This window comes from Pholis gunnellus (genome assembly GCF_910591455.1).
Source record: "Pholis gunnellus genome assembly, chromosome: 1".
Taxonomy (NCBI): Eukaryota; Metazoa; Chordata; class Actinopteri; order Perciformes; family Pholidae; genus Pholis; species Pholis gunnellus.
Window position 1 is genome coordinate 28,939,607 of NC_136528.1, and position 24,228 is coordinate 28,963,834.

Consider the following 24,228-nt stretch of genomic DNA (forward strand, 5'->3'; position numbering starts at 1 on the left):
TGAAATACCACAAAGGATGACAATGACATTTTCTAGCTTTGATGTGAGGCATTTTATCTGTTCAGAAACCTCTTTAAGCCCAGTGTGAAGCGAGGTGGGCAGCCTTGTTGCTTTTACTAGACTGTATTTTAGCCATTACGTGTCAGCTTTTGCAGATGTTTTGCAGTGCCGATCTCAGTTTTGGGACTTCGAGGACGGTGCAGGAAGTCCTTTTTTGGTGAACCCTTCAGAACCCTGCATGACACATAACTGTATTTTATTTTATTTTTAAAAAGGTGAGATTTGTAGACTCTGCCTTAAAGTAGTTGCTGGTGAGATCCCGGTGCAGTTTACTCAACTGGCCGGAAAATGACTTTCTCTCCGAGTTTAATCCTTTGGAGAGTAATCACTTTTTCATTTTGGCGAACACTTCAATCAGACGTTAAGACACCAGTTGCCATTCATTGCTGTTAGTAACAACTGGGTTTGGCTATTTATTTGTGTGTGTGTGTGTGTGTGTGTGTGTGTGTGTGTGTGTGTGTGTGTGTGTGTGTGTGTGTGTGTGTGTGTGTGTGTGTGTGTGTGTGTGTGTGTGTGTGTGTGTGTGTGTGTGTGTGTGTGTGTGTGTGTGTGTGTGTGTGTGTGTGTGTGTGTGTTTTGTTTTCGTCCTGGTGGACCTTGTTTTCAGTGACAGTTCAGCTTAATCCTTTAGGCCGTGTTACTGAAACCTTTTATTGTTTCTAAGTCCAGGCTTTCTGTTTCATCTGCTTAGTCTAAGCAATGACTGTTTGTTAGTGTAGCTTCACTGCCTTTGTGTGAGTGTGTGAAAGCAGGTTCAGTATATACAGTACGTGGTCTCAGTTCTACCATGCATACAATTGTAATAGCATCGGGTGTACTATAGGTGGTGCCACGGTCACATTTATCACAGGAGAGGGCGATTGCTCAAACATAAGTTTTGATGATCTTTGACTTAAATGGGTGAAGTTTTCTCCCACAGTGGCCTCCTTTACATCCATGCAAGTGTTCCATATGGTTCACTGGGGACTTCCCATCACACCCACAGTCGTCTTCTGCTGTTGAATGGCACTTTGCTGTTCGTCGCTTTAGAAAAGTGGAAAGTATTGAGAGTTGGTCATCATCCACTTCTCCTCTCCAGTCACAAACCTCAAAGCTTGTTTCACCTGATTAGGTGTGTGTGTGTGTGTGTGTGTGTGTGTGTGTGTGTGTGTGTGTGTGTGTGTGTGTGTGTGTGTGTGTGTGTGTGTGTGTGTGTGTGTGTGTGTGTGTGTGTGTGTGTGTGTGTGTGTGTGTGTGTGTGTGTGTGAGACCGCCCCCTACCTCGTCATACCACAATACCTCAGGTCAGTGGGCTGCAGTCACTGTTGCGTTCGATATTGAAGCTGCGTTGGGGGACGAGTTCTGACGGATGCTGCGGTCACTTCACTGAATGCAACGTCGTGTTTTTTTGGTTTTGCATTTATTTTTGGATTTGCGTCGTCAGTAACTGTAGGCGAGGTCTCGTCACTCAGGAAGCTGTGAAGTTGGAAGTCTGCAGAACCTTTTGTCTCTCAGATGATTTTGGAGTTAATTCAGTTTTAAAATTGTTTAAAAACTAACCTGATCTGTGTAAAAACAGGCGCATATGCAAGTGGTTATCGAATACCTCATTTATCAATTTGTTGTTTTTGGCTTGTACAATGCTCCGTATATTAATTCAACTGTGGGGTTTGTGCATATTTTTGTACTGTTATTATTATTATTATTATTATTATTATTATTATGGACATGGTAATAATGATATTACTGATATTATAGTTTTCTCTTTGATTAAAGCAAACAAAAAAAAAATAGGACAAAACACATGAATGCTTGTAAAAACTGGTTTGTGCTGATTGTATTTAAGAGGAGCACTTTTCCAAAGTGGTTTTCACACATTCAGTTTTGTTCATATTAGTAATATAAAGATATGGTTCTCAGGGCTTTAAACTTGTATGTCATGATAAAGTTTTACTTTATATCTTATCCATGTGTTTGTTTTATTCATTTATTTCTTTTGAAGGTATCGGTGGGCCTCTGACGCCACCGGATCCGCTGCTTGTAAAGGTGTGATTCACACCGGTTCACGTTTTGGAAGCTTGGTGATTTAGAAGCGTTTTCACATCCAGTTCACTTCCAGTAGTGTGAAACTTCACTTCCACTTTTTGCAAACAGCAGGGTTCCTTCTCACAGGTTCAGCAAGTTCCCCAACAAACAAAACAAAACACCAGAGTGTCGATCACTGACATTTGTTACATTTTCCACGAGCACATCCTTCCAGGCTTTCTATGAGTCCTTCTGGCCTTGTGTGGGAAGTGCGGATACTTGTACACGATCAATAACGTGCATCGAGTGAGCTTGGTGTGGCAGCTTCCCTCCCCAATCACACCAATGTGTTCACATCATCACGCTCGGGGAAATGTCACAATGCAAGTTGTGACATTTGTGGTGGTTCTGTCAAATTTAGAGCACAGTGTCCAATCAAGGGCCAGTAGGTTTCTCTTTTCAGTTTTGGGAAGGAACCTGCATTAAAAAAAATGGCCCTTTTTTCATTTGACGGCTTAATTGACAGTGGAAATGTGTGAGGAAGCCAAGAAGTGCCGCCTTTGTGTAGTACAGCATGTAGACTGCTGCTACTAAGCCACAGCTGTTTATCAGGTTTGAAGAACTGAACTGGTTGAATGTAACAATCAATGACCGTAAACTGTGGAACGAAAACAGATTTGCATTTTTATGAAAAGGAAAAGCAATGCAGAAAAGCAAACATGTTCTCTTACAAAAGTAAATCCATTGTAAGATCAAGTCAAACATCCCAGATCGTGCAGCAAACATTGTATTCCCGCACACTGTCGTATCAAACACAAGTATTAAATACATTTATTTATTACGATAAATAAAGTGCTGACGGTGTCTCGCAGTTAAGCAACCTGTTACACAAGTCTGAGGTAGTACGCAAGATAGGAAGTTACAGCAAGGACAGGATGTCCCTCCTGTGGATGGAATCTCTCAGTAAAGGAAACGGGTAGTATTTCAAAAGAACTGAAATGTAATTTAATAATGATGCAATTGCAAGACTCATGACTCCTTTACCTGCATGATTCTGGTTTCAACATATTTCTGTCTCCTAAACCAGCAAAGGTTTCCTACATGCCACCCCCTTGCCCCAGGTTATGAAGTATCACATTCTTGCTCAGCATCTGGTTATCTGAACAATAACCTTTTATCACCCTTTAACCAGTAGCATCTCTATATGTATTTCTTAATCCAAAGATGATAGCGGAAGAGACTCATCGTCTTGCTGCATTTTGAACGGCACAGTGCTGAAATGTTGAATTAACGGATACATCAGTTATTACTATTTTCTACTATTTAGTATTTCTGGTGTCTAAAACAAGCGAGGAGGTTATCTTCTCATCGTTTATATTTGTCCTCATAACACCACCTCCACCCAGTCGTGTGGTTTTGCATTGAGATTGATCTTCAAATGGAATCAAGCCATTAAGCTTAAACTGGGCTGACAAAAACTAATTCACATCATTATGGGTTAAACGTAAGCCTTAGCTATGTTACGATTGCAGACACTTGGAGATCGTAGGTGTCATATATTGCCATTGTTATCCTATCGTGTTATCTACTCAGCACAAACTCTTGATCATTACTGCCATTAGACAAAGCCAGACCAGTGGGCTCGATGAACGGCCCGCCGCCTCGCTCTCCAGCCGTAGTTGGAACTGCGCCAAGACTCGACTGTAGCCCATCTCCTCCGACACACACGTGTAAGTTCCCTCCTGCTCGGGACCCATGCTGTCGATCAGAAGAAGGCACCGCTGCTCCCTCGAGCTGCATGATGTGTTGCTTCCAAGGTGACGCCAGGTATACTGGGCGTGATGGGACGACACCGGGCACTGGAGGAAGTACTTGGTCTCAGGGGGAAGTGTGACGCTGCCCTCGGCCTCGTCTGCAAAGAAACACCATGTCTGTTCAACTTTAAGCTGTTTGTTTAACCTTTATTTCAACCGGCAAGTTATTTACGTTGGAGCATGGCAAGCCTTTTGAGAAATGTCCCTGGATACTCTTCCAGCATGCAATGGGTCAAGTCACAAGCGCAACAAGCCGAGGGGGATTTAAATGTTTAAGGAAAATATCTACTGACAGAGTAGAACAGCAAGGGCAGGATACTCCTTTGTACTATAGTCAGGCTTGGATTAGTTAGTGTAATATAAATAGTAAAAGTACTCTGACAACATATTTGTATGATACTTGAAGATGTAGTTTATGAAGGGTTCGTCTATAAAGCAGATGTGGAGTTCTTTACGTTGTCTTTGGCACATGATCTGAAATTAGTGGTGCAAACAAGTAGACATTTTGGGTAATGAGGAAGTTTGTCTGGTGGGCGGGGGGCGGGGCAGAATCTGAAACGGGACTAGGAGAATAGAGAACTGTAGCACAACATGGTACCGTAAGTCAAATGTCAGGGGCAACATTCATTGTTGACAGGAAGTCTAGCAAGGGGCCAAGTCCGTCGTTTGCAAGATTCCCATATCACGTGACGCACATGGCTTCAAATCAGCCTAAATTCCCCCGTTACTGAAGAGGCTCCTGAAGATGGGCAATATTTAATATGTCTAATTAAAAAGGTGTGACTAGTGGCTGTAATGTCATCAGAAATGACCCCGCCTGGTTTGACTGTTATTTAAAGCATATAGTATTCTGTTTTACACCTTTAGTCTGTCTTCAGTCCAACACATTACCACAAATGTTTCCCTTCGTTTTGGAATGTAGGGCCAATAGACCTTGTTTACATAAAAGTACACCAGTACACCCTGTTTTTGAGTGAAAGTACAATGAATTATTTAGACTTTATATTATTTTTGACTATTTGACTTCTCACAGGGGTATACATCAAAGTTTAGTGAGGATGCTGTTTTTGAATTGTTCTAATGGCAGCACATAATCACACCTGTTGTCAGGAATGACCCCGTCTGGTTTGACTGTTTGTAAAGCATACAGTATAAATGATCACCCGCCTCTGTGTTTACCGGACACATAAAACACGTCAACATTCATTTTAACCCTCCTGTTACCTTCACATGTACTAACACTTGTTCTCCTGGGGTCGTTTCAGCAATTTCAACCTCCAGAAAATTATTATAATTAAAATTGCTACCCAAGTTTATGTGTCAGGTACTTTGTTTTTTGTTGACTACCTAAATAGCCCTTTAAATAAAACAACCCCCCCCCCCCCCCCCCCCCAGAATCCCTGTTACGGGACTGAGGAGAAATATGCAGATCACCATACAATCTCACTGAGTGACCTCAAATTGGAAAGAGATATTTTTTGGGTGTTTTAATGTCTTTACATATCAACATGTTGAGTTTATGTTTACCCAGTTGTCCCCATTAAATTAGAAAAAGTCATTCAATGTTAAGCAAAAGAAATGATGTCATTTATTTAGAGACGTCAAACGTCTAATGGGGTCAAGAAATGACCCCGGGACAACACAAGGGTTCAGACAAAAACCAAGAAGATGATGTTAATCAACTTGATTGTCTTTGACTCAGTGACGAGCTATGTAGATACATTACAGAATGTAACAGATCTGCGGTGGACAGTTTGGGTAGTTGAACTTGACTTTGTATAGTTTAAAAAGCACAGCTATGTGTTTGAAGATGTGCATGGATTGGGTGAGGTGAAGTGATGTCCTTGCAGTGTCCTGAATTCAACGGCAGTATTTGTTCGGCAGCCTTGACAAATATCATGAGAGCACACATTCACCACTGGCAGCCTGCCAGCAGTACTGCCTCACTGCACTCACTGGAAGCTAATAAAGTTATTCATTATAAAACGTTTTGCATGTATTTGATTATATATATATATATATATATATATATATATATATATACTGTATATCTGCCTTTTATGATCATGCCACAGGCGCATTCTGATCTTTTTGGAAGCATGTTATCTCACAGGGCAGAACCCGTGATGTAAATGTAGTGCTTTGCTCAAGGGCTCTTGCTAGCAGTAGCTTGCCATGTGTTTTTTGTTATGACTCTTCCTTCTGTTGTTATATGCAATTTTGAAGATGTAGGGTTTTGAACGTTGTATGAATACAAAATGGATGTATTGAGAAATGAAGGGGGCCTCTGAGGCTACAAAGGCACAGATTATTGATGTTAAAGTAGCTTTAGACATTTTGGAAAATAGGCTTGCATGCTTTTTCTGCCGAAAGGTAGATGAGGAGATCAATTCCACTCTCATGTTTGTCTGTTAAATATAAGGCTATAGCCAGTAGCCAGTTAGCCTGGCCTAGCTAGACCTGATTGCAGTAAAGTCGTGAACATCGTCGTACCTGTTCCAGGGGGCTGAGCCTTGGATGAAGACATGCAGATGGCATGGTTCCCTTGGGTCAGATCTTGCAGAGTGCCACTGTGAAAGTAAAGGGTATCTGAGTTAGAGAAATATGCCAGATTCTGCAGAAAGAGAAATGTGAATTAAGCGAGTTTCCATCGACTTGTTTGGAGCGAATAAACTCGGCTACAGCGTAGTTCGGTTAGAAGCTTAAAGCTTAAAGCTACGCGTGGCTGTAATCTGCCAGTAAACAGAGTAGAAGAAGCAGAAATAGAGGTTTAGAACTGGAAACAAAACAGGTTGACTTGGAGAGAGGTCTTCAAGAGTTGGTTTCAGTCGGGCAAGTTTAAATTGTTTAATTAAATTAAATTAAATGCTGTCCGGAGACAAAGACAAGCATTCATGTATTATAGAGATATGCCAGAAGAAGTGGAAAGGGCTGATCAGTCATGTGAGTTAAATGTTGGCTGTGACGGGACGTTTCTGAAGCCCATAAGAGGAAGTTATGAACGACAAAATCTATTTCAGGTTTGTTTTCCGACTCAATTGTTTCTGAACAGCTGCCGGTGATCTCAACGCCCTCAAGTTTCTCTGGTTACCTTCAACTTAAAACATGTAATTAGAAAACATGATATTATTTAATGTATAAATATGTATGTGGATATATATACAGGACTGTCTCAGAAAATTTGAATATTGTGATAATCCCCATACGTGTGATTTAGTTTACTGAACCAAGCTGAGTGTTTTTCAAGGCTCAGGAAACCCTTGCAGGTGTTTCGAGTTAATTAGACGATTCAAGTGATTAGTTGAATACCCTACTAGTATACTTTTTCATGATATTCTAATATTTAGAGATATTTGAGTTTTCTTAAGCTGTAAGCCATAATCAGCAATATTAAAAGAATAAAAGGCTTGCAATATTTCAGTTGATTTGTAATGAATCCAGAATGCATGACATTTTTGTTTTTTTAATTGCATTACACAAAATAAAGAACTTTATCACAATATTCTAATTTTCTGAGACAGTCCTGTATATATATATATATATATATATGAAACACCATAACAAGTATTATCCCATTACTTTGTGACTGCCTTATTATTTTATGAAACAAAAGGAAATTTAATCAATGAAAGTGAAATGATTCAGTGATCACAGTCATGCACTGTAAACTAGATTACCAAGTCAAATCTGAGGTTTGGGGGTTTTTCACTAGATTCCACATAGATCCACACCAGTATTAAAAAGAAATCAGGTAACGGCTACAGTTAGTCACTTCCGTCATCTCGTGGTAAGGGGGGCTCATGGGGGCTGCTGCATCTCACCACAATAGATACACTGCCAGCCAGACTATTGCTCAGAGCAAGAATACAACACCTCATCTCCAGTTACCAATGCTAGTCAGCCTTTCCCCTCTCTTCATATCACTATCATTTCCTCCTCTTTGAGCCAATCTCTTTGATATTAGTGATCGAAGTCATCAACTACATCACAGGAAGTGTGTATGCAGATGTGCTGGTGGGGGGTAGGGGCTGTGTTCATGTGTGTAGGTACCACATACTGAGAAATCTAATTATAATTATTTCATGAAAATCTTTCTTCCTGTTTACAGAGAAAGCAAGCTGTCCGGTTTAGAGGTGAAGTCCATTTCAAGTTAACTTGTCTCTGTAAAGTGAGAATGTGATAATGAGGCCAGGTGTGTTCAGACAATACAAAGTCAATGCAAGGAACCTCAAATGTGTGCCGGGCGAGTTGAAAACGAATAATTAATGTGGCGCTTTGTTGCAAAAGCCTTTGAGAGTTGAGATTCTCCTGACGTCACAGAGAATCAGAAATGGAGGACAAACTTATCGTGGGCGTCTGTGGGCGCCGGGAGCTCTACGACTCCACGTCAGTACTGTACAGGGCCAGAGCCAGGAGGGCTCAGCCATAGGACTACATGGTAAGTTCTAAGGTTGTACTTCACAACAAACCAAGTTGGCACTAAGTGGTATCTATGGAGGGGAGGAGTACTCCCATTGACTGTTAAGGGCTAATGCTCTCAGGTTGCAAAATACTCGACAGAAATACTCCAGCGGCCACATTTGTACGAGTGACACAAGGCAAAAATCAGCTTAGTCTTTGACAGTGGCATTTTTTAGTTTGTTTATTTGTATATTCTGTGTATGTACGTTGAGAGCAACGTAAAAAACGAAGTCAAATTCCTTTTATGCATATGCATACATGGCCGATAAAGCTGATTCTGATTCTGATTTAATAGGAAAATGATAAACCACGTTTTCTCGTTACACCCTTTTATCTTCAGATTTTATCAGACTGTGGCTCAAAACCATAAGTGGCTGGAAAGGATGCAAGACATCTTTATATCCTCAAGTGAGTACACTTTTTAACTTGTATTTCCTGATAGATAAAAGTTGTTGCAATTTAAAAAAATAAATTATAATTCATTATAATGGGGAAACTTCTCTCATGACAAATCCTCATAATAAAATGAGTGGTAATAACCTTTTATTCTAATATTGGCAGCTTTGAGTTGCGATGCATAAACAATAACATGTGACAGTGAGTCAGGTGAGGTCACTGCTGTATGCTTAGGCCTGTAGCTAAATAACAACACGCTAAAACCTTTGCACTTCAATCTGCACCCATTATGCTTGCACTGTCCAACTATAACTCACAGCTCTGAAAGGATCATTTGTTGCAGGTTTAAACGGGGGTTGCGGGTTTAAATACAGATAGGAGGAAAATGATTGGCAGTTTTGGCAGATTGTACTTGGCAGTATCGCTGGAGGGGTTGACATATTTTCAATAACGTGATTTATACCATCTAATAAGGCAGGTGTTGAGACACCGGGAACACACTGTGGATGAAAGGGTATGCTGGGATATTTAGATGAAATGTCTCCTGGTACATCAAGAAGCGGCGGTCTTACTCTGTCTCAGGGGTGCAGTGGGTGCCGTTCCAGCCGCAGTAGGGATCTCTGGCCAAGACACACAGCTCACAGCTGTCCCCATACTGGGCACAGTTTGCCACATTCAGTTGGACCAGTTCATTTCTGGAGCTCACATACAGCTTCCTCTGCAACGATACACAGCACATTATTCGTTTTTTAAAACCTATTAGAACACCAACATCCTCTGAAACGTTTAGACTACCATTGTGCTTTAATTCACTGACACCATTATTGGTGTACAGGAGTAAAAAGCTCCCCTTGTGTCTTGGTTTAGGGGAATAGCCGTGTAGGTGGTGTTACTCACAGAGGAGGCGTGGAGGCTGATGCTGATGACGTGGGTCCTGTGGTTGAAAGGTTGATACTCAGCGATGACAAATGTCTGACTTTTATTCTGCAGCACCTTATGAATCCCTCCATTATCTGTATCGGGAAGACAGGAAGTTGACTCGATCCTGTACAAACACACCCCACCACCACGAAGCAACCCACTCAAATCTCATGTTTCATCACCTCTTTATGACTAATCCAGCAAAGCTTTTAAAGAGAAAGTTACACTACATTGGTACTGTAACTGGTAGCTGCTTGAACAATGCTGTAACTTGACTGTTGCAATATTTCATTTTCAACAAGCCAACAGGGGGTTAGCAGTTCTCTGTATTGAGCAGTGCTGACGTAATCAAGGCAGATCAGCAAACTCGCTTCCATGTCAGTCAAAGAAGAGCGTTGAGGCTTGGACGCCATTTATTATAATACGTCCAAACATGATTTCTATACTCTTTCAAAACGTTTTAAAGGTATGTTCAATGGCAGAGGCATCATATAGTTCATATTACCATAAAGAAAAAGTGGGTTTCATTCAAATTCGTTGTGAATGTGATGTTTCCTCCTCTCATGGTCTTTTGGGCATGTGGGCCAAAGTACAAAAACATTACAACGACACATCATATTATGTCATAAAACGGTAAAATAAAAAATAACGTGACACTATTTCACATGTGATACTCCCCATGATGTATCATAGGAAATGACACACAAAAACAAAACCACCATATAGAGATCAGTCAGAGTTAAGAAGAAGTTATACTTCCCTTTACTACTGTGCACACTCAACTTTGGCCAGGCCAATCTTCCAGTCTAAGGTCTCAGTCCTAGTCCCTCCTTGCTCTCTATGACTCAGTCCAATTCAGTCACAGCTGGGTAGGCCTCTGCTGAATCAGACTGTCAGCGCATCCTTTCTCCAGCATTTCATTCTAGTATTTAGAGCTGCAACACTGGTTTCTGTCTCAGCTACTATGTTAAACTGAACATCTCTTGTTGATTTAAAATGTCAAACAATAGGTCGTTCAAATAGAACTAATTAGAGGAACCTGTGTGTGTAATGACCCTCAAATGTACACTATATACAGGAAACTACCCTTTTCTTAGTACCAACTTCCCTGATTCATATCACTCACTTAGAGACAGGAACAGGACGGTGTGGTGACTGTCGCTGTTGTCCTGGGAACCGTGGACGTGGATGTGAGTGTAGCTGTGGTGATTAGAGAGGAGCGGGCCAGAGTTGTTCACAGGCCGGACCCACTGCTCCATCTCCGAATTCGTCTCGATCATCCTCAGGATGTCCTGTTGAATCTTTGTGCTGTCTACAACACACTGAAGGGAAAACAAGGCATGTGGGTTTAGGTTTGTGTTGTGGCGGTTCAGTTAACGTTTGTCCTGTCAAGCTTTCCCGTTCCTGCGTGGCACACATGTCGCCTTGCACGGCAACTGGATTCTCACAATGTCACGAGAGAATCGTGGGTGTGTGTGAGAACACACACAGAAGCAACTTTTTGTTCTAGACAACAATGGCGGCATAGATGCTGCGACATCAATTATATTTGAACTGCAGAGTATTTATCTTCGAGAGAAGAACAAAGAACGGCACTGAAGGCTTTTCTCCACGGAACAAACGTTTGCACTCTTCTTTCGACCGGCTTCGGTTCCTCCAATCACCTGCCAAGCTAATGAAGCTATCGTTAGCTCCATGAGTTGATGGAAAAACCTTTCTGGTTCACTTTTGAATGTTTCAAGTTGACTTTGTTTTCAAAGAAGACTACAAACAATAATAATGCAGTTTTTGGGGTATACTAGCAGCCAGTGATGACTTAAACCTATAATATACACAAAAGGTCAAAAAGGTTGTTTGAAAATACTGGTCAAATTTGAGAAAATGTCGTTATAGTTCTAGATGTGCTGACATGTAGATTTATCAATAAAAAGTAATGTATGTTACTCAGAATTGATTACATCATCACTTTGTAACTTGAAGCATATAGGTTGAAAGACAGCGGCCATAATGACGTCAGGAATCATTTGGTGACGAGTCAAGTTGATACGGTCGTTATTTTACACCTCGGATAAAGCTGCTGGACACATACCTCTCTAGGCCTGCCGCTTTGCCCGTCCGCACCTTTAAATGTGGAGGTTGTGAAGAGGTGTTCAATATCTTGTATGGCGTAGACACACACAGCACTCATACCCCTGTGGAGAGACACAGAGGTCAGCGGGTAAATACAGAGACATCTGCAACAACAAGAAACTGTTGCGAAGTCAGTCGAGACTTTAGTCATGCTGATCAGAAGATGTGAAACACAGCTGATCAGACGGGGCCACATTTAGAAAGGAGGAACTCAACTCGCATGAAAAGAGGAAGCACAAGCAAGACGTTCAAGCAGTTCTGTCTAATCAACGTACTCTTGGAGACACAGAGAAAATGCTCTACAACAGTTTGCCCATTTTGTCTAAAGATAGTTGTTTACTCAGAAAAAAAGGTACTTTACTGAATAAACAATTATTTGTAGAGCCTTTATTCCCATCTCATGGTGGTTGTGGTTATGGTTGAATTGGCTGACACGACATGTGAATCTGCTGTTTTATGTAAAGACACAACAACAGCAAACTCATTGTTGTTTCCACCTCGTCGTTGGGTCTGACTTTAATGTCGAGCTGGAAAGAGTTCAACCAGTTTTGCCAAAAAGGGTCACAAGTCAAGTTTGGATTGCATTTAAGCTTTTTGTGTTTCGACTTAAGTTACTTGTTGGCATTGTTGTAAAAGCGCAGCATTACATGATAATGCTTAAGTTATGACTGTACTTAAGTTTTATACTGTACTTAAATTTAGCTTACCCCAACATGATTCAAACTTTCACCCTTTCATGAATGCATGAAAGATAACGGGGTCTTACCATTCATTTCTGAAGAGCGCATAAACCCTGGTGTCCTGCCACTTGTCTGCGTGCACAGTAGCCACGTCTATCAGCTCAGAGAAATGCTGCCTGCTGTCAGCGTCTCCACAGAAGAGCCTGGCATTCATCTGGGACGTCCAGCTAAACTGCAGGAAGTTCTTGGGACCGCCGAGATCCACCTAGCAACAATAACGCAGCCAAAGGATCAATCACGCTTTCATAATGCATATGTAATGATTAGTAAAGTATATGTAACTCATACATGCACATATCTGACGCTAAAACTGTTTTTTTATTCATGAAATTTAGCTGAAAATGTCTTTATTGTGCAGGTCTTACCGTGCAAACGCGGGTCACAAACGGGAGCCACGTTTCACTGTTCAAGCCTCTGTCTCTTGCTTTCTCCCTGTAGAAGGCATAGACTTTGCTGTTCTCTGGGTCTCTCTGTCTGCTGAGCACCAAACCCACATAGTGCTGCTCTAAAGGGAGAAAAACCAAAGTCGTTGTTTCTCTCTATCGCCGTAGAACATTTTTAAAGGAACATCATTTAACTGATGAGACTTATCCTAAGTCCTCACAAAAAAAAAAACAATCTATCTCCATGCAAATACCTTTATTGTGTCTTGCCGGGGCAACTCGGTTTTTCCCAAACTTGTGGATGCCAACATACTCTTGAGAACCAGAGTATGTGATGTAGAGATCACTATCTAGAGAATCTGCCAAAAAAGGAACAAATGGTTACAAATAGTCAGGGTATCACAGCAGCATCGCTGTGCTTGTGGTTTGCAGCGAGCATCAGTTCACCGTTTCATATTCCAGACGCCAGTTTGTCCTTTATGAAAAAACTGCTTACTGATGTGCCAAACCTGGGGGAAAGACAAAATATGTCCGTGCTGGCTGTGATGCCAGTGGGAGAAAACTGGAGTCTGGAGTGAATAGTAGGCACAGGCAGGAAGCCCCAGCGCATTCTCCTTATGAGCAATGGTGGCAAAGAAGGAGACGAAATCATTAGAAAGTGCTGAGCTGATTAAAGCATGGTTAGTAGTGCTGAAAAGAGCATCTAAATCAGAAAGCAGATTAATCAGCCGCTTAAGAAAAATCCTGTGTGTTCAGAAACTTACCCACAAGGGCAAACGGTTCACCTTCCTTTATGACAAATTCCCTTATGCTGAATTTTATCTTCTCCAGTTTTTCAGAGGGAAGGCACCTGGGTGTCTGCTCTGATAAATTCTACAAGAAAACACAAAAGATCTCAAACTACCCCAGCTATTCTCCATCTGGCAGCACAATTTGGATAGTTTCAAATACACAGAAGAAGTGTCTCTAGTCGCACTGAGCGCTGATAGCGACTGCGACTAGACAGAAAAGAGCACCACCGGTGATTATTCCCAATGTGCCCCGACGTTGTGACAGCGAAACAGAGACGCTCCTTCCGCTCTCAGTAACACATCCTGTGCATCTCTGCCTCAGTGTCCTACCATGTCACAGCACAGGGTCTCCTTGCCATTGGTCCCGCACACAAACACCCGGTTGTCATCTTCCCTCTTGTGGACCACGGTGATGTTATAGTTGCAATCCTAAGCGACAAGAGCAAGAATTTTTATGATGTTACAATCACATCTGACCAACATATCGGCGTGTTCTGCTGTTTGCTATTACGTTCTGTTCTTTTACTCTATTCGCGCTCAGTTTTTGTGGAGGCCCGTTGTCGATGCACTCTGTCCACAACACGTCTATTTCCACCGGAGTCTGTGAAGAGAAGGGATGCCTTGTTATCATTATCTCCACGTCACTGTAAATGAATGCCATCTGTTTAAATGCAAACTCCTGATATTTACTTGTGTAAGCAAACACTGTGAGAGATGTTCACTACCTTCTCAGGGTTTTGGAAGTTGAATGAGTTCAGGTGTTTTTGTCCAGCGGCTATGACGGTGTCTGGATCTCCTTGCAGAACAATCTGTACGGGTGCGTGGTGTCCGGGTAGGGGTAACCTTTTCATTGCTGTCTCTACAGTGGAGAAAAATCTAATATTTGTGTGTGCAATGGATAAGGTCAAATTGTCATTGTACACAGTGAGAGTTTAACCTGTTATTAGTCGAGCCAGCGGCGTGGCTCTATCCAGATTGAATTATCTAATCAGCTATTGCATGGATTGCCATTTAATTAAGTAGAGACATTCATGTCCCTCAGAGGAGGTCCCCTATCTGTGTGGTACAAATATTGATAATCCTCAAATGACATATCTTAATGCCTCTGACTTTTCCTCTAGTGCCAGCAGCAGGCCAACGTTTTCATTTCGAACAGTGAAATATCTCAACATCAAGTTGATGGATTGGCACAATTTTTTTTTGCGTGTTTCCAAGATGAAGAACCTTCAGTGATCTCCTGAGTTTTCCAGTAGCAGCGCCATGAGGTTGATGTATTCAGGTTTACGGATGAATCGTGGTTTTTGGTGATGATTCAACTTTTCATCTAACACCATCATGAGGTCAAAGTTGTCATCTGTGTGTTGAACCTTGCAATTATAGCTGCCCTGTTATTAGCCAGAGGCTTTGTGTGGCCAATGCAGAAATATCTGCTTTGCTTGCTTCATATCCCACAGAGGAGTAGCCTATGTGTTTCCAATCTTTGAGAGAGACGCTCCTCTTTGACTTGGAATTTGATGAACCATTTGGAGCACACACACATCTTGCCTCATCAGCCTCTGGCGGAGTTTTAAAGAATGTACCTTAGTTTGGGCTGATAGTGTTTATTCATTAATCTCATTAATTCATCCTTCATTCGAATGGATGTTCCTCTTACTGGTGCTCCAAGTCTCTCACCGCTACCCTCACGTCGTCATACCGGATTGTGCGAATGAAAGCATTTTAAAAGCGCACAGGGATGAGAACTTGCGGTGAAATGCAAGGGCCGTCAGATTGAGGTTTATTCAAGATCTGCAGAGTCGGTGTGCGTTTGAACGTGGGAGAATGTGTGTTGTTCCCCAAAGTGTCAACGTGAAAGCCACAACGCTCGACACTTCAACTAGAGGTGTTGTTAATGACACTAACGATTCTTCTGTTCTCTCCGAGTGTTCCAGTGGGCCAGAGAGCACAAACTGGTGCAGCTAAATGGAATTCAGCCATCATTAACTTTATTATTTAAAACAGTGTATTTCTTAAATGTCTGTTAAAAATGCCTGTTGTTCATGATGAAGTCACAACTTTTTAATTACTGAAACCATCCAAGAGTGTACTGTAATTCTTCAGTACACACTTTTTAAATACTGTGTGGTAATTTTATACCACCCTAATATTTGTGCAAATCAATCAATATGTTTACAAACACATTTTTTGCTTTTTTATGTTTTATATTCTGATCATATAATACATCTTCTATTAAATACTTTAGTGTATTTGTGACACGGGAAGTCATTGAATAGAAGTTAATGTACTTCTATCAATATGTCCTGCAGGTTCCTATCACAATAAAAAATAATGCTTGGAAAAGAAGAATAGTCAATTTTGTGTGTATAAAATCAAACTGGGGAAGATTATATCACATTTTCATTTGTCCAGAGTAAAGGTTAACATCGCCACAGCGATGTCAAAACTGTCTCGTGTTTTAAAGTCGTAAAAAAAAAAAAAAAAAGCGAAATATTTCATACCTTTCTCTGTGAACGTCATCCTCGGTAACAGCGGCGATGTCGCCGCTGTTAAATGTAATACATATACCGTTAGAAATAACGCCAGCATCCTGCCTGAGCTGTCAGTCGACAGAAGTAGTTACTGAGCGTCTCTGATCTGAACTAGATGAGCCGCATAAGCCCCGCCTCAGGGGCTGCATCCTTCGGAGGACCCAGCCTTCGCATGTGGGCTGCGTCCTTTGAGGACCGCGTAGGCTGGATGGTGCGGTCTACGAAATGAGACGGCCTACCTACAGAGCACTTCCTGTTTGCGTCAACAGCTGTTCCCGCCCCGCCCCCTCTTGCTGCTCCCATCGCCTAAACTCCCTGCTCAACAGGATTGTATGTATATATATATATATATATATATATATATATATATATATATATATATTTATAGTATATATATATATATATATATTTATAGTATATATATATATATACATTTATAGTGTACATATATATATATAATCCCTGCTCAGCAGGATTATAAATATATATACATATAAATACATTAAACTAAAACCTTTTCAGTATATATACTGGAAAGGTTTTAGTTTAGTGTTTTTATCATATATTCAATAATTAATTCATAGATCTTTTTCATAATATTGTTTTTCTAAATTAATCAGTTAATTAAATCAGTTACTATGTTAAATAACTCATTTTCAATCAGTTATAGTTCTTGTAATTAAATGTATTTATCTATTACTTTATTTCATTCACATATATATATATATTGCAATCCTAAGGCAGAAGAAATCAAGACAGTTAACATTAACAGCAGCAAAACAAATGTCAGCAAATGTGTTTATTAACTTGCAGTAACATATTTTTTATAATTTACACAGCAAAATATACACACATTCACACAGAAATCATTTACATAGATGTCTTATTTCAATTTCAATTAATAAAAGAAAAAGGTGACGTCACAACTGTCATCTCTGTGACAGCAGCATGAACACATGAGGATATTCACTACCTGTCTACCTGAGCTCACGTTGGTCCGTTTATGTTCATGATATGAAGTATGAATCATCTGTAAAATCATCACAATCTCAGTAAGATATTATTCAACCTCTGAGGTTTGAAAGTGAAGTTATTAAAAGTTACTTTAAGGCTTAACTACGGTCGGATGCAGGCAGCCGGTAATAGCGCAGCGGCTAACGCCAGTTAGCTTGTCCGTTACCAACGTCACGTAACTTAACGGTCTCAACGTTTCTTCAGCGTTGAGTGAATCACGACGGAAGATTTTTATCATCCGCTTCTTTTTATCATTTAGACCAGGGGGGGGGGGGGCGTTGCCACATACAGCTGCCACATACGCTGGTGGAGGTGTGCGCGCGCGGATCGGGGAGGAGCTCCGCCGTGCGCGATACAGAGAGCAGAGGATATTTGTAAATTGTATCAAGTCCGACTTTTACATTTCGCGGGCCGTATGTTTGACACCCCTGATTTAGACAAATGTTCGATAATGCAAAGTGTGAATTTGTTATTTGATGACATTAAATGAGTTTTCATTATGTTGGTGCACAGACTGATTATTACGTAAATAGAGAAGAACTGCAGGTTAACTGTGATAATAGTAAAATATCAGACTTTTAATGACATTTAAAAAGAAATGACTACTGATACAAATGAGCATAAAACATGAAACATCATTTATTAAAACAAACTAATATTTAAAATGAAGAACTAATGAAACACCAAAATGATGAATCTGATTAATAGAATTTCAAAACTATTAATAACTAATGTGTATCAGTGTGTGAGCCTGATGCCAATATTTTTATATATAATATACAGTTTGGGCCAATATTTGTTCATTATTCATGAAAAGATGAGAAACTCTCTGAAAGAGAAGATGAGATCAGACTTTTCTTCATAAAGTTTTTTGTTTGGCATTAAAAAAGCAAAAGATGGAAACTCAGCCTCGATTGATCAATAACACAAATGAGAAGGTCTTGTGCTGCACTGATGACACGAACAACAAAGAGATGTGCAAGTAACATCTAGTGGAGCTCAGGAACACCGACATTTATTACCAACTACATCCTGCCAATAAAATGTGAAGAAATATCAGTTTCATTTAAAGCTGCTGACACGACAATAAAACACAACAGATGTGTAATTAGTGTGTATTTGTATACATGTGTGTATTTATGTGTAGATATATGTATGTGTATTTGTGTATTTCAGATGGAAACAGGAATTCTGAATTTTAACAAAGTTGCAAATTACAAGAAGACAATTTATGCACAAATTTAATTCATTGACAAAACAAAAATAAATTCTAATCTCCGTCCTCACACGCGTTGCTGAGACCGGGTTCTTCATATCTCTCACTGCGAGGTGATTCAGCAGGAGGCTCAGAGTCTGTGTGTGGAAGCTGGCTGGGTTCCTGTTGTTGTTGTTGTGTGCTGCTGGCTGGCTCCGCCTCTAAAGCCTCCAGCTCCTCATCCCGGTCTTTAGAATTGTTGAGGACGTTTGTGGGTTCATCTGCTGACGAGTCGACGGTCTGAGAGTCTGAAGGATCTGATGTCAGTCAATGTTTACATATATTATATTATATTATATATATATATATATATATATATATATATGTTTGAATCCCTACTATTTGAGAGGACACACACACAAACACACACACACACACACACACACACACACACACACACACACACACACACACACACACCACTTAAAAGTGTGTGTGTGTGCGTGCAAATGTTGCTATGACGCCCTTAAATAAGCTGTATTCATAAGCTCATAAAACCAGAATATTTATTACTACGTCTCAACACATTCTGACCCACAATCCTTTGCACAGCAGATATATGATGTGAGTATATATACATATGAGCAAGAGAGTTCAAAGGGCTTTTTAGGGGCAGCTGCAGCTCGTACTGAAAGTACCTGGAACGCAGCTAAGATCTAATGCCACCAAACACCTTCAGAAGTCACTTAATCAGGTCAATATTACAACATGTACAGCCTGATGAGGATGCAGCTGTGCATCTTGTTGGTGACTGTCTGAGGTTTGTCTGCATCATTAATAGACAACTACTGAACGAGATCAACTCTTGGCAGAAGGTCCTCTCACCCGTTGGCTGCTGGCGGGCCAGCCTCCTCTCCAGGGCTCGCTGTCGGTTCAGCTCCATGCGACTACGCTGCTCCTCCGTCAGGGAGGGAGCCGGGGGGGAAGCCGGAGCAGCCGGAGTGGAGTGGACCGGAGCCGGCAGGTCGTTAAAGATCGAGCTGTTGAACGGATCCGGATCCCCAAAAACATGAGATTCAGGAGCTGCTTCGTCACCTAAACCGAGACACATGGGACAGAAAAGTGGATTCAGAGAATACATTTCAACATTACTCATCCTCATATAAGTCTCGTTGTTTGTGTGGCCTCGTGCTCGGGTCGGTCTCACAGAGCAAAGGAGCTGATAAATGCTTTTTTTACTCTTCTGGATGTTTCTGATTATATAAACGCTGCTCTGTAGCTTTCACTCTCCAGATCTCAGCCAATTAATCTCTTACCTCCCATGAAGTCTTCGTGGGTCAGCGGCATGTCCAGTCGAATCCGCTTGAGACACGTCTGCAGGAAACAAAGAAAATTAATAATTACTCTAATTCTACGATAAGTACATTTCATTGAAGTGACCTTCCTCCCACCTGCACGTCCTTCTTGTTGCCGAGCTTCTCCACTTTGTCGATAAAATCTTCAAACTGCAGTTTTGGGTACAACCTGTGAGCCCAGTTCTCCATCTTCTGCATCAGCAGCCGCAGGTCCTCAGCCTGGTGGAGCCAAAAGTCATCGTGAGACACAGTGAGGCTGAATGTTCTGAGATATGATCCAATACTTTATGAACGACTCCACGGTCGCCTGCCGTCTGCTCTCACCTCGTGCCCTTTGCCTTTGAAACGGACGTTATCGAACAGAGTTCGTAGAGCTGGAAGTCCTCTTTCTGAGATCAGCCTGAAGAAGGAAATATAAAAACTCCGTCATATGATCCACTGTTGGTATTAAAAAGAGGATGTTATGGTAATTAATGTATGTCTATCTTTGTGTCTCTCTCTCTCTGAGTTTCTCTCTCTCTCTCTCTCTCTGTGTCTCTCGCGCTTTACAAAACTCATCACCCTGCTTACTGTTTTTCCTGTTATGTTGCATTAAAAACTGTATTTAATGTATTTTTTTATCAAAATTGGTGAAGTAAAGATAAATGAAAGTGTTTTTCAAAAGTATTCTAAGAAATAATAAACACTGAGCTGTGGTGTCTCCTCGCACTACGTCTCATGTCAGTGTGTGAGGTACCTCTGAGAGTCCAGCTTGGGTTGAGGCCTCTTCACTCCTTTCCTCTTCGCAGCAGGAACGTCCACCAGCGTGGACTCATCTCCGTCTTCCTCCGCTGCATCAACACACGACAGCAGCTCAGTTACCATCTGGATCTACCATCACTCTATCACTCTATCACTCTCTAGAAACGAGCTGCTTCAAACGCTGAATATCTTCTTCTTCTTCTCACCGTCATCAGAAGGCTGTCCGGCCTCTCGTCCTGCCTGACCCGGGGAGTGGGGAGGGGGGAGGGGAGGGAAGGTCTCGTCCTCTAGGTGTTCTAAGTCCGGAATGTCAAACCGGCCGTTCTCCATGGCGAGCAACTGCTGGAGGAACAGTACAAATATCAGCCGTAATCAGTAAATATTGTGCTTACTGAAGTATCTGTAGTTACTTCACAGATTCATATTGTACATATAAATATATGATGCTGTATAACAATATTCATACTGTACAGACCTATAAGAGTTTTTACTTCCAGGAAGGTCAATAATCCTGTAACACCCAAACATCCACTGCTTCTCTTACTGATTATAAGTTTACACTTTTTAAAGCTCCAATCTGTACATAACATCCGTCACTGTCAATATAAATCATGATAACTATATTTAGACGTGTATCCAAACCATCAGTACACATGAAGTATTTATTTATTTGCACTGTTTACAACGTACAGAACACCAGACTAAATGTACTCTATGTCGGTGTTGTATCTTCAATTGTTGGTCTCTGGTGCAGTTTATAATACGCACATTATAGTTCCTGCTGTTCTTCATCTTTATTGTTCAGAATGTTGTTCTTGTTCTTAGCAGTTATATCTATTTCTTTGTAAATACATTGAGAGCAACAAAGACTCAAATTCCTCGTACGTGTTCACATATTTGGCAATAAAGGTGATTCTGATCTCACATGAATGTCTTATAGAACATGTTAAATGATAATATATATATATATATATATATATATATATATATATATATATTATATAACAATAATGGTAGAAATGATAACAACAGTCAGACGTCAGTCAGAGTGAGAAGTGATTAAATGTAGAAAAGAAGATGTTACGTTCTGTAGATTAAGGTTAAGACATACGGGACTCAATGACACGTTATCAACACCATGAAGAAGACAGAGTGGGATAAATGTGAGATATGCAACTGCAACTGGTCTACATCTCATGCAGTTTGGCTTTAGAACAAATCATTCCCCCGAAACGGCTACCTTGCACTTAATAGAGCAAATTAAATCAATGCTTGATAAAGGAGGAGTAGTTGGTGCTGTATTTTTAGATCTACGCAAAGCTTTTGATACAGTCAGTCACGATGTGTTAATATCAAAACTCTCTACATTCAACTTTTCACCTAGAGCACTGGCATGGATGTCCTCATATCTATCAAATGGGAAGCAATGTGTTAAAATTGGTGACGCACTGTCCAGCAACATGAAATGCACAATGGGTGTTCCACAAGGGCCAGTGTTAGCTCCCCTATTATTTAGCGTATATATTAATGATCTCCCGCAACAGTGTCATGACGTTGAACTGCAAATGTATGCGGATGACACTGTTGTATATACACATGCAAAAACAGCTGAGTTAGCAGCTGCCAAGCTAACAATTGCGTTGGAAAGGATCACACACTGGCTCGATCAATCATGTCTGACTCTAAATGTAAAGAAGACAAAAGGAATGTTTTTTTCCAAAACCATCAGACAACCTCCTGATGTTGAGATTCTCATCAACGGAGAAAGGCTTGATATAGTCACTGATTTTAAATATCTTGGTGTGATACTAGATCAAAATTTGACATTTAAGAAACATGTAAAGAAAATGGTTAAAACCATAAAATACAACCTAGCAAATTTTAGACACATCAGAAACTGTCTCTCTCTAACTGTAGCCAAGATATTTATGCATGCCATGATCCTTTCCCATATGTCCTACTGCATTACATGTTGGGGGCAGGCTGGTGAAACAGCCATAAGACCTCTTGAGTCATTATATAAGCAAACAATAAAAATCCTGGACAAAAGGCCGTTGAACTTTCACCATTGTAGGGTATTGGAGAAGCACAATCTACTGAGCTTTGACAATTTTAGATTGTTCTCAAATTTGTGCCTGGTCTATAGACTTTTAAATGGTTTGGCCCCTCCTCCACACCGTGACTTTGTATACACTCGCTCAGTAAGTTCCATTCGATCATCAAGAATATCCTCTACACGAGACTGTAAAATACCATTTCGCCACACTACTTTTGGACAATCTGCCTTCTCTGTAAAAGCAACACATCAGTGGAACACCCTGCCTGAAGGTGTGAGGAGCTGCAGCTCTATTAACACTTTTAAATCCAAATTAAAAGGTATTTTAAAAGCTGCACAACACTGACCTCAATTCTTGTAGTCTTTCTGACTTGATTTTATTGACAAACATACATTTTTGATATGCTATTTGTGTGTAGTGTTGTATTGAGTGTCTTGTATGTTTTTTATGGTATATCTTTGTATTATGTCTTTTCCTTTTACAGTGTTATTGTCTTGTCCTTGTTTGACCTGCCAAGGGACTGCAGATGCAAATTAGCTTGAGCTACAATCTGGTACAGTGCATCGAATGGAGACATTTATGTTTAAACTGTACATGGTCCCTTATAAATAAATTTGATTAATAATGATAAAGTGTTGAACATGTGCTGATAGAGAGGAGGAAGTTCAGTGTGAGAGAGAGACTCTCACTTCAAGCTAGCTATAGGATAAAGTATATATATATATATATATATATATATATATATATATATATATATATATATATATATATATATATATATATATATATATATATATCATATCAAAGGACTGTTAGAAACAGGGGACAAACAAGTTCAGCTTAAAAGAGCTTCATGTACATTTATGAATGGAACGGGTAATATACATTTTATATGAAGTATTTTTTTATTGATAAATAAATTATTTTTTTATTTAATTTATAAATAATAAAGTATTATTTTTCATTTAATAACGTTTTTATTTAATTTATAAATAATAAAGTATTTTTGGTTTTATTTATAAATGTATTTATTTTTTATTTTATTTATAAATAACATTATTATTGTGTTTAAATGACAGTTGTCATAAAGTCATGATGTTACACACTCCGGTCCAGTAGGTGGCGGCATGCGCCTTAAACGTTGGTTTGTAGTCCGCCAAATAAACTGAAAAGAAGACGAAGAAGAAGAAAAAGACGGCGGTAAAAATAAATACCGCTATGCTAACACTATGCTAACGTTAAGCTAACTTCGAGCTGCTGAGATAACGTTACTTTGGCTAGCTTACGTTAGCTAACATGCAAGATAAGCTGCTGTCAGCGCAATAGCAAAACACGAGTCAACCACAAGTCACAAAAATAACTGTAGCTTATAAAAAATACGACGTTGTAGTTCAAACTGAATACTTTATAACTTTACAATATTGACTTACCACTCACGAGCTGTCTGTTGAGCGAAGCAACAAATATCAAGCTAGACACCCCCACTTCGGGTACAAATGTTTTCTTTTTTCAAAATAAAGTCCCGCAGATTACTTCATACTTTAACGGGGAAATTAATATATAAAAAAAGTAAATTAAAAAGTTACTAATGTACAGATGTTTTTGGTAGCAGGTCAAACATGTATTAGGGTGGTTGGA

General features: G+C 40.2%; 2 protein-coding genes across 3 annotated transcripts; both read right to left on the reverse strand.

Moving 5' to 3' along the window:
• Window positions 1–2,593: 2,593 nt before the first annotated feature.
• On the reverse strand, window positions 2,594–16,286 carry LOC306699759 (semaphorin-7A; the record flags this gene model as incomplete). Its single annotated transcript, XM_079164479.1, has 14 exons — window positions 2,594–3,976; window positions 6,372–6,448; window positions 9,308–9,453; window positions 9,633–9,748; window positions 10,783–10,978; window positions 11,746–11,848; window positions 12,553–12,731; window positions 12,892–13,031; window positions 13,164–13,268; window positions 13,674–13,782; window positions 14,031–14,129; window positions 14,212–14,301; window positions 14,426–14,559; window positions 16,199–16,286. The coding sequence occupies 14 exons, from the start codon at window positions 16,284–16,286 to the stop codon at window positions 3,654–3,656; spliced, it is 1,905 nt and encodes a 634-aa protein (XP_079020605.1). The 3' UTR covers window positions 2,594–3,653.
• Window positions 16,287–17,982: 1,696 nt separating this feature from the next.
• Window positions 17,983–20,578, reverse strand: tipin (timeless interacting protein). 2 transcript variants are annotated; one of them, XM_079166274.1, is made up of 6 exons: window positions 20,529–20,578; window positions 20,117–20,192; window positions 19,889–20,011; window positions 19,754–19,811; window positions 19,323–19,532; window positions 17,983–18,745 (listed from the first exon to the last, which is right to left on the reverse strand). In XM_079166274.1, the coding sequence occupies exons 3-6, from the start codon at window positions 19,988–19,990 to the stop codon at window positions 18,513–18,515; spliced, it is 603 nt and encodes a 200-aa protein (XP_079022400.1). In that variant the 5' UTR covers window positions 19,991–20,011; window positions 20,117–20,192; window positions 20,529–20,578; the 3' UTR covers window positions 17,983–18,512. The 2 variants fall into 2 exon arrangements, with proteins under 2 accessions (XP_079022400.1, XP_079022399.1); XM_079166273.1 differs by having other exon boundaries at window positions 17,983–18,754.
• Window positions 20,579–24,228: the final 3,650 nt, after the last annotated feature.

What these genes read in the sequence shown, in the direction of transcription:
- tipin (XM_079166273.1), bottom strand. Translation starts at nt 19,990, where the DNA reads ATGCAGAAGATGGAGAACTGGGCTCACAGGTTGTACCCAAAACTGCAG. An exon ending in CCACGAAGACTTCATGGGAG is followed by an intron (nt 19,533 to 19,753) that starts GTAAGAGATTAA and finishes GTCTCGGTTTAG; the next exon opens with GTGACGAAGCAGCTCCTGAA. An exon ending in GGCCCGCCAGCAGCCAACGG is followed by an intron (nt 18,755 to 19,322) that starts GTGAGAGGACCT and finishes GACTGACATCAG; the next exon opens with ATCCTTCAGACTCTCAGACC.